The sequence below is a fragment of the Nicotiana sylvestris genome, chromosome 10 (assembly GCF_000393655.2).
Source record: "Nicotiana sylvestris chromosome 10, ASM39365v2, whole genome shotgun sequence".
Taxonomy (NCBI): domain Eukaryota; kingdom Viridiplantae; phylum Streptophyta; class Magnoliopsida; order Solanales; family Solanaceae; genus Nicotiana; species Nicotiana sylvestris.
The window spans coordinates 63,034,217-63,044,822 of record NC_091066.1 but is presented as its reverse complement, the minus strand read 5'-3'; the positions used below and the strand labels follow the sequence as shown (position 1 = coordinate 63,044,822).

Genomic DNA, 10,606 nt, shown 5'->3' with positions numbered 1-10,606 from the left:
GAGTGTGTCGTGCACCACACTTATAAGCAAGAGGCTACATGGCATTTAGGACTATTACTCTTTCTTCTTACTGTAGATCTTGTTGTGGAGCTCAGTTGTAAGAACTCAATTTCCTAAACTCTATCTTATTCATAATATGACGGTGCCTGCATCTAAAAAGATAGTTTGTAAGAGATTGCATGTGGTTGTGGAATAGTTGAGTTAGAGGAACTCGATTTTTCATGATACTTATGATAAGTAAATGTTAGGTCTTTATTAGATCATGTGTGTACTAAGACGTGTAAGCCTCTTGATAAGGAGACTTAAGGAAAGAATATTTATCCACCCTTATAGGGAAAGGAAATGAGAGATATATAAGATAGATACAAGTTTCAATAAGTAAAATAAGTAAGATGAAAAAGGGTACGAGGCACCTAGTTAATGAAGATTATCAGTATTTACAAATTCAGCAGAGGAATATAAGCCTTTTGAGTTACCTTCAATAGTAACAGAGGTACGTACAAATGGCCACACCCATCTCATTTATGTCCTATGGAAGTTAACAGAAGTAGTATAAGAGAAGGACGGGATATCAGTATCCGGCTGGAGCTAGAGTAACCCAAAATGGTGAATGGATTGTTTGCGTTAGTTGACATTCCGAAGGATACTGCAAATATGCTAATAGATCTCCTTGTGAGACATCCATATGGTGCACTCTAAAATAGTACAGCTAGATATGAGTACTACAAAGATGGGCACTAGAAGCCTGGAAGGGATAAATATTATCTTAGTATGGCTCCCGACCCTAGTAGAGAGGGAATGTTAGGTAACTCGAAGAGCCAATGGATGGAGCAAGGGGATCTAAGAGCAAAACAATATCTTGTTCGCATTTTTAGCATAAAATGATAGATGTGATACATGGATAACAATGGGAAAAATGAATGACAATATTATAGAGTATATAGTAAAGGGAAGGGAAAGACGATAAGTGACCGGCCTTGAGACAACAAAAGAATATAGGCCATAAAGTCATATCCTCATTTCAAAAATAAGCTCGTGACTCCAACACGACTACCAGAAGGGAGAGTTAAACCCTAGATTAATAGAAATCAGTATGGGTTGGTGAACAAGATAAACTAAATATGAATTAAAGACTGAGTGATTTGATAATAGTCATCATCACGAGAATTTCAGATTGCGTTTCAGCAATAAAAGAATGGGAAACAGAAGAAAATTCATGAGAAATTCGGAGAATGGTTATTCAAGAAGACGCTTCCCTAAAGCAATCAATGTGAGCAAAGTTAAGCTTAAGGGACTGTATGTGCCAGTTACACTAAGTGTCACCACCGCAAGTAAGGAATTTTGTTATCCTTGGTACAGAAGTATTACCACAAGGCGAGTAAGGGTCATCGATGATATGAAAGGACGCCAAAGATGAAGAGGTAAAACATCTATAGGTAAGTCGTTATAGCTCCAACTCTCAGTACTCCCCTAAAGAGGGGGAATAAGGAGTGACGTGATATTAAATCAAAATTAAGTGGTTACAGTAACCATGGAGTGGTAAAGAAGGAATGCGATAAAAATGAGAAAGAGATGAAATTGCACTTATTCAAATCCTACAGATATACTACGATTCCAGAATATTATACAAGCACAACGTGAAGGAAAGGAAGTAAGGGTTCCTTCCCAGAATGTTATTGATAAATAAGGAGCCAGTGCGAGGGGTAAGTTAAGACAAAGGAAATAACCCAAGAAAGATTACGCAAAACATTGATATGAGAATGGGCCAACGAATAGTTAGTAATTGATTTAGGAAGAGCCTAATTATGGCTGAACAGGAGATTACAGACGAGTCAGCAGATCGCGCAAGATAAATATAGTAAAGCCCAATATAGTGAATTCAGCGTAGCAGTAATGTCATTGTAATACTTGAGAAATATTCAGATAGGAGTTAGGGTAGTTAAAGGTACTGTATGAGTATTATGGGTGTCACACCTCCTTTTTACACACCCGAGGGTATATAAAGGAGTTTTTCCAATTAAAGTGATATTATTCGAAATGAGATTATTTATTTAATTTTTAGAGTCGCAACTTGGAATATTTTAATTGATGTCCCAAGTCACCGGTTTATTTTAAATCTCAAATCGAGGAAATTCAACTTTCCTTTTGAAGTCTGCGAACCAGAAATTCTAAGTAAGGAATTGTGTTAACCCGGGAGAAGGTGTTAGGCATTCCCGGGTTCCATGGTTCTAGCACAGTCACTTAAACTATTATAATTGGCCTATTATCCGATTTATTATATGTTTTAACCTATGGTACATTTTAACTTATTAACCATTTCTAATCATTTTAGGAAGATTCAACATTATTTAAAACACGCCTTGAACCACGCCACATGAAATGCACCCACGGTTCGCGACACATTTTATTTAACGTTGTTAAGAATTGAAATTGGGTCACATGAAATGCACACCCGAATTTAATAAATAAAAGAAAATCAATTTAAGAATGCGCCTAAAGCAACTACGAAATTTCAAATTAATAACAAGGTTTGCGAAGGCCATGGAAGTTTAATTGATGGCCCACCTCGATTTTTAAAGAGTTAGTAATAATTATCTGAGGGTTATGGGTTATCTAAATTTCTCTTATGGCACACCTCAAGTCTAATCGTTTGGAGGAATTCTTAGTTTAGAATTATGAGAGCCATAAACTATTGGTGTTATTTAGTATGTAACACCTCAACCTAAGTAAAAGAATTATTTTAAAACAACGTAAGTGAAACTATAGTTTGCATGACTACTAGTTACAGGGGAGCATTGGGCTTCTGGGCTGAACTCGGCCCAAGAGGATGAACGGGTAAAGGGCAGTCTAGATGATCGAGTCCTTTCACCGACTGGGCCAGCATTAGGCACAACTCTCGAAACAAAATTTATACAAAGTCATTTAAACACATATCAACTAAGGCTTCACGAGATCTGAAATTGAATTAACATTTTAAAGATGAACTTTTGTTAAAATCTTTTTCTTGTTGAACCAAGCAAACTCTCTTAAAAGAATGAGCATATACTGAAGGCCATAGGGCCCCAGGTCGAGCTCTCAATAGACCTAAACCTTATGTCTATGGACTGATATCTTTGTGCATCACGTTAAGCCCAACAGTCCTTGAGACTTTTCACTTTAGCATATATTCGAAAAACAGTAGCATGTGGGGAATTAAGCACTTAACTATTGAAACTACACAACCAGCCTTTAATAAAAATACAAAAGCATGCTTCTTCTCGTTTTCAAAATAAAACAGATCCCCGCATGTTCTAAGAACACACAAACCATATGTATTTGAAAATCAGAACTACTACTAATCATCGTTGATCTCACACACATAGTGAATCTAATAGTAGAGTATTCTAACCATTCAAATTAGATATCAAAAATGCAACAGCATGTTACTGAATTTGTTCATCTACCAAACCAACATTTAAAAGAGGTAAAAACCACAAACTAATTAATTGTAACCTTGTAATCACTACCGGCTTGAACCAATACGATCAAAAACCTAACAAAGGGAGTTTTTCACCTCACCAAGGACTATCTTATGACAGTCCACACCAAACACATGACAGAAAGATTCAATCCCCAAATGAAATCAAAATGACAAAACCTAAAGTCTAGATATAAACTCAATACAAATTTTAATATTCATGGCGTAAGTAAATACAATGAATGATGTAATGAAACATAAATTGATGCATAACTAAGACAAGTTTAGTAATACACATAGGTATTCAGCCAGACTAAGATCTACATCTCCAACAATGCTTCAGATTCAAACTTCATATATTGATAAAAGGTCCAAAGAGGTACCTAGTTACAACAACAAAACAACAAGAAAATGAGCTTGAGATTAAGAAGAGGACAATAGCAGTGTACCAGCAACCAGCAGCACAACCCACAATCAGTTTTATACAATTTTTTTGATCCCAGATTAACACATTTCTTTCGAGTTTTCCATAAAATCTGACTAATAGAGGACATATAAGAGCCAAACCAAACAAATTTCATGCAAACTTCAATATTTTCAGAATCTCAAAAATGCTCAGCCATTTCTAAGTTTTTCAGCTTTTTTAATTTCTAAATTCTGACTTGAAAGACAAGGAAAGAAATTCTTATAGATAGCCCTCTAGGGTAGCAGAAATGTTTTCAATTTTAACCATTACCCCTCCCTAATTTTTAATTTATTCAATTTTAAACCAGAATTTCTAACCTGCTTGCTAAACTACACCCAAAGACTCAACCCCAAACCTGGGCCTACAAACCCGGACTGACCCCCTCTTTGGGTCTCTATTAACAGAGCCCAAATTGATTCCAACGAAAACCAAAGAAAAATGGCCAAACGGAGTTATATGAACTCCTAGAACCAAGAATTTCAAATAAAATAAAAATTGGAGGGAAACTTGAGAGAAAACAGAAGCAAACAAACTAAAAAATAAAGCTGACTAAAAGAAAAATAAACTAAAATTAAGAGGCATATTTTGAAAAAAAGAATAAATAAGAAAGAAAAAGGATAGAATCCGACGAAGCTGAGAATAAAATCAACACAAAAAACAAAGGACCTGAAATACCTGAAAGAGAAAGATGGAAGATGGGTTCGAACGGACTAAACGGCAACTTCAATTTGAACCAAAAATGAGTGTTAGTCGGGTTGTTCTTGTGAGAACAACCATCTAACACTTGTTTCAGGTCGAAATCTCTTCAACGCTTGGAGAAAATTAACCCAGACCCTTTTGCATGCGGAATCGAAGTTAGGAACGAAATAAGGGTTCCGTTCTAGATCTGAAATTAAAGGGAAAAGCTAAGGATTCTGGGGAAATTGACTATGGCCTAGTGTTTGAAGGAGTATGGGGAGTGAGGGGTGAGGATTTGGAGTAATTTGGTAGTCTCTGCCGGCGGATGGATTGGGGAATTCCAGGGCGGTGTTTAGGGTTCTTGGTTAGGATGAGAGAAGGTGAAGTGAAAGGGGAATGAGTACTAGGTTGTTTGGCTGATCTTTGGACAATTTTAAATGAAAAGGGGAGGGTTTTGCCAGCCGTTGGATGAAGCAAAACGGAAGACTAAGATCTGTTTGAACCAGATGAACTCCAAATGACGTAGTTTGGCTAATTAAAAAGACAGACCGGGTTTGGGTGTAATTTGGGTCGGATTTTGAACGGGTATGGGGCGGAATTAATCAATTGGGATGCCAGATTGGCCAAAAATCTAAGCAGCCTTTTGTTGTTCTTTTCTTTTTCTTTTAATTTCCAATTTTCTTTTCTTTTTTTCAAATTTATTTAAAACCTAAACTAACTCTTACAACTAAAATAATTTACTAAATTAAACTAATTACTAGTCATAGTATTTACAAAACTTAAATTACTTCTAAATTAAAAGAAAAACTATAAAGTTCAAAATTAAAAGTTAAAATGCAAAGTGAGTAATTTTTTGTGATTTTTTCATTTTTATAAGACAATTAAATTGCTAAGTAACCTAAAAGTGTAGAATTAAATCCTAAATGCAAAGTATTTTTTTGTATTTTTATGAATTAAATAAAATTAAACATGCACAGAGAAATGCAAATAATTAAAAAAAATTACAATAATTCCTAAAATGGCAAACAATTTTAAAGAAAAATCTAATTCTTTAGGAGTAATTCATGTGGGGCAAAAATCATGTGCTTACAGTTGCCCCTCTTTGCTCGGAGATATGAAGGGTTTTTGGGCAACGATAAAATGAGCAATTATGAGGGATTTTTGCCCATTTGAATCTCCATGAGAAGCATTTTTTGAAAAGAACCTGACCGAACTTTGCTTCAGAGGTTGCCTACATATCATTGGCTATAAAGGAATCAGGTCAGTGTAGTTCTGAAAGTTTTAGTAGCTGAGACTACCAGGAAACTGTGATTTCACTGTTGCTGCTGCAACTACTGCTTGTTAAGATCCTTGTTACACTAAAATGAAAGATAAGAAGCTAAACTAGCTAATCATATCAACTACGAGTTACAAGATTCCTATCTATAAATCTGCTGAAGCTCGATCTTGAGTCTTGGCTGGTTCTTCCTGTAGACTCCGATCTGAATCTTGATGCTCATTAGCTGCAAACACTGGTTCATTCTTCTTCAACTTTTCGGATCAAGACAGGACATGCAAAGCTTGTGACTTCAATTGTATCTTGAGCAGTCAGCATCTTTATCTGCTTCTACACTTTGAGTTCACTTTTTTTTTTCTTTTCCTTTTTTTCTATGTTCTGGATTGAGACTCATTCTTTTGGTAGTCTTGAACCCTGTGCCTCGAGTTAAAACCTGCTCAGACACCAAAAACAAACAAACAAATGAAATTTTCTGCTCCAGTTTTCACTAGGAGAATTTAGTGAGTTATTGTTACAAAAACTAAACTATATCTTTATTGAAAGCAATAAAATCAGGATTGCGTATCCTTGAGAAAAAGTGATTGGGGAGTGGAGCCCTAAATCTATACTAAAATTCAACTAGGGAATGGACACCCTATGTTGGCAAAAAGAAACTAGGGTGTGGAGACCCTATGTCTAAAATAATCTCAACTAGGGGGTGGAGACCCTATGTTGGCAAAAGGCGACTAGGGAGTGGAGACCCTATGTCTAAAATAATCTCAACTAGGGAGTGAAGACCCTATGTTGGCAAAAGGCGACTAGGGAGTGGAGACCTATGTCTAAAATAATCTCAACTAGGGAGTGGAGACCCTATGTTGGCAAAAGGCGACTAGGGAGTGGAGACCCTATGCCTAAAATACTCTCAACTAGGGAGTGGAGTCCCTATGTTGGCAAAAGGCGACTAGGGAGTGGAGACCCTATGTCTAAAATAATCTCAACTAGGGAGTGGAGACCCTATGTTGTCAAAAGGAGACTAGGGAGTGGAGACCCTATGTCTAAAGTAATCTCAACTAGGGAGTGAAGACCCTATGTTGGCAAAACGTAAAAATAGTGATTTGGGGTCCTAAGCTACCGTTTTTTTGAATTTTCTTCTTATCTTATTTTTTAAATCATGTTTTGTTTTCTCTTCCACCATTTTTTATTATTTTCATGGAATGAGTAAATGCAAGAAAAAATTTGGAGGGGATTTCCTTTTTTATGGATTGTTGCTGCAAAGCTGTTTTCAGCACTTGCGCTTTTCTGTTTTGGTTGCACCTGCTTCTTGCAAGGTTGCTTTGGATTGCACCTATTTCAAGTTTTCAAACAAAGAACAATTGTTAGTTTGAAACGGTTGTTGATTTTGTGGCCTTGATTTTTTTTGATTACTTGATCGCGGCCCAACTCTTTTGACGAGAACCTCTGCTGCTTGCTGGATTTCAAAAGATTGATCTCTCTTCTGAAACCGAGGAACTAAACTTTCCAAAATTTCACATGATGGTTCACCGGTGTGAGATTTTGGCCTTTTCATCTTATTTTGCCTCTAGGGGCGTTTGACTTTGATTTCTTTCACTTTCGATAATTTTGACTTCGGAGCATCGGCCATCATGGCCAGTCGGGAACGACCTGATGCACCCGCTGAGGCTGGGTGCTTTCCTTTGGATTTGGCTTTTATTAAGCATAACCCTATAAAATCAATCTTGCCACCTTTTCTTTGTATTAGTTTCGGAACAGAGTTAGACCAAAAGGGATTCAAAGAAAAGTAAACAAAGGACAAGAAAGTGAATTTAAGGAAAAGTGTCCCTTTCGGGGAAAAAAAGAGGACCTATTTGGAGTGCATGTAGACTTCAATAGACATGAGATGCTTCTGTGATTGGATAACCGATCTGCACAATTATCCAACTTCTTATAAACCCATTACGACCCGTGTTTTAAAACCAAGAAAACTTGCTAGGACTCTTTCAGTGCCAATGGTGGTGCGGCGATTTCTTCTTTTCGATCAACGGAACCCTTTGCGGGTTTTCGCCAATCGACCTCTCTCATTTCTCTTCTTACCATCGCCTTATAGTGCGCTTTACGAGTTTTCACCAACAAGACTCTCTCATTTCAATTTCTCTGCTCATCATCGCCTTACCGTGCCCGTGGGTTTGTACCAATAAGACTCTCTCATTTTATTTCTCTCATCTTGATTGCATCGAATCCAAACAACTGCGTTCTCCGATTTTGAACACCTTTCACTGATTGATCGGAAGGACTTGAACAAGGTTTCGGTCAAAAGAATTTGGATCAAATTACAACTTTTGAACCGTTCAGGCATTATTATCGCTGAACCATTAAAATATCTGCCCCAATTTTCTTTTGGGGGGAAATTGAATTTTTTTTTGGTGTGACTGAACCCCAGAGAGAGGCTGCCTACGTATCCTTTCGGAATCAAGTCGAACGTAGTTCAGAAAAATATTTTGTTTTGTTATTTCTTTTTCCTTTGTTTTGGATGATTTTTTTACAAACGTTTTCCAGTTCCAACGAGGGTAATGAAAGAAAGGTAACCGGCTCAAAGGGTTATCAAAGGATTGGAGTGTTTGGTGTAATGAGAATGAAAGCCTTCGTCATCCAAATCGGCTAATGTTGTTGCTGCAGTAAGAGTAGACATAATACCTTTTGACTACATCTGCATTTACATTTATTTCAGGATCATTTCCTTCGATGTCTCCCAGATATAAGGCCCATTTTGGCAACAATTTTCTAATAATGTATGGGCCCTTCCGGTTAGGAGTGAACTTTCCTTTTGCTTCCTGGTGGTGAGGGAGAATACGCCTCAAAACAAGTTGCCCCACTTCAAAGTTCCTAGGCCGCACTTTCTTGTTGTAGGCACGGGCCATTCTTTGTTGATACAATTGTCCGTGGCAGACTGCGACCATTCTCTTTTCATTGATCAGGGTTAACTGTTCCAGACGGGTTTTGACCCACTCACTATCCTCAATTTTAGCTTCAACAATGATTCAATGGGATGGAATTTCAACCTCAGTGGGTATTACGGCTTTAGTTCCATAAACCAAAAGATACGGGGTTGCTCCGACTGATGTGCACACAGTTGTGCGATATCCAATAATGCAAATGACAACTTTTCATCCCATTGCCTAGAACTTTGGATCATCTTTCTCAAAATTTTTTTGATGTTCTTGTTTGCTGTCTCAACAACACCATTAACTTTAGGCCGATAAGGGGTAGAGTTCCGATGCGGTATCTTGAATTTTTCACATATCTCCCTCATCAAATGACTATTCAAGTTTTCAACATTATCCGTAATGATCCTTGCAGGAATACCAAAACGACAGATGATATTGAAGTGCACGAAGTCTACCACCACTTTGTTAGTGACATATTTGAGAGTAATTGCTTAAACCCACTTTGTGAAGTAGTCGATGACTACCAATATAACCCTATGTCCATTTGAAGCTTTTGGCTCAATCGTCCCAACGACGTCCATGCCCCATGAAACAAATGGCCAAAGTACTGACATATGATGCAATTCTGTAGGTGGTGCATGGATCAGATCACTGTGCACCTGACACTGATGACATTTTCGGACAAAACTGAAGCACTCCTTTTCCATAGTCATCCAATAATACCCTGCTCGAAGGATCTTCTTTGCCAAAACATACCTATTCATGTGGGGTCCACACACTCTTGCGTGCACTTCATACATGATTCTTCCGGCCTCTTTGCCGTCAACACATCTTAACAAATTGAGATCTGGAGTCTTTTTGTACAAGACCTCGCTGCTCAAGAAGAAACTGCTTGCAAGCCATCTAATAGTTCTCTTTTGGTCTCTACTGGCTTGATCAGGATATTCTTTAGTTTTCAGAAATCTCTTGGTATCATGATACCATGGCTAAACATCCGGTTCTACCTCAACTATATTGCAGTAACCATGCCTTTCTCGAATTTGGATTTCCAATGGGTCAATCTGAAATTTGCCTGGATATGGCAACATCGAAGCCAAAGTAGCGAGTGCATCGGCCAACTCATTATGAAAACGAGGAATGTACTTGAACTCGACTGACTTGAACCATTTACTAAGATCCTCCACATGTTGCCTATATGAGATAAGCTTGACATCCCAGGTTTCCCATTCACCTTGAGCTTGTCGGATAATCAGGTCCGAATCTCCCATGATCAATAACTCTTCCACATCTTGATCGATTTCCATATTCATACCCATAATGCAGGCTTCATACTCGGTAGTGTTGTTTGTGCAGAAAAATCGAAGCCGGGTTGTGGCTGGATAATGCTGACCAGTTGGGAGATCAAGATTGCCCCAACTCCAATGCCTTTTGCATTTACAGCTCCATCGAAGAACATTTTCCAAGAATTGGTGTCTTCGGATGTTACCTCAATTGAATTTACCTCTTCATCTGGGAAGTATGTGCTCAAAGGCTGGTATTCATCATCAACAGGGTTTTCAGCTAGGTGATCTGCTAGATCCTGGGTTTTCATTATCGTGCGGGTGACATAGACTATGTCAAATTCAGTGAGTAGGATCTACCATTTTGCTAACCTCCCTGTGGGCATCGACTTCTGGAATATGTACTTTAGAGGGTCCGAGCTGGTAATGAGGTAAGTGGTGTAGGCCAACAAGTAATGCCTAAGCTTCTGAGCGACCCAAGTTAGGGTGCAACAAGTTCTTTCCAACAAGGTGTATTTGGCTTCATAA

At 37.9% G+C, this 10,606-nt stretch overlaps 1 protein-coding gene across 1 annotated transcript; it reads right to left on the bottom strand.

Annotated features, from left to right (window-relative positions):
- Positions 1–9,784: 9,784 nt before the first annotated feature.
- Positions 9,785–10,102, bottom strand: LOC138879428 (uncharacterized). Its single transcript, XM_070159036.1, has one exon. The coding sequence runs from the start codon at positions 10,100–10,102 to the stop codon at positions 9,785–9,787; it is 318 nt and encodes a 105-aa protein (XP_070015137.1).
- Positions 10,103–10,606: the final 504 nt, after the last annotated feature.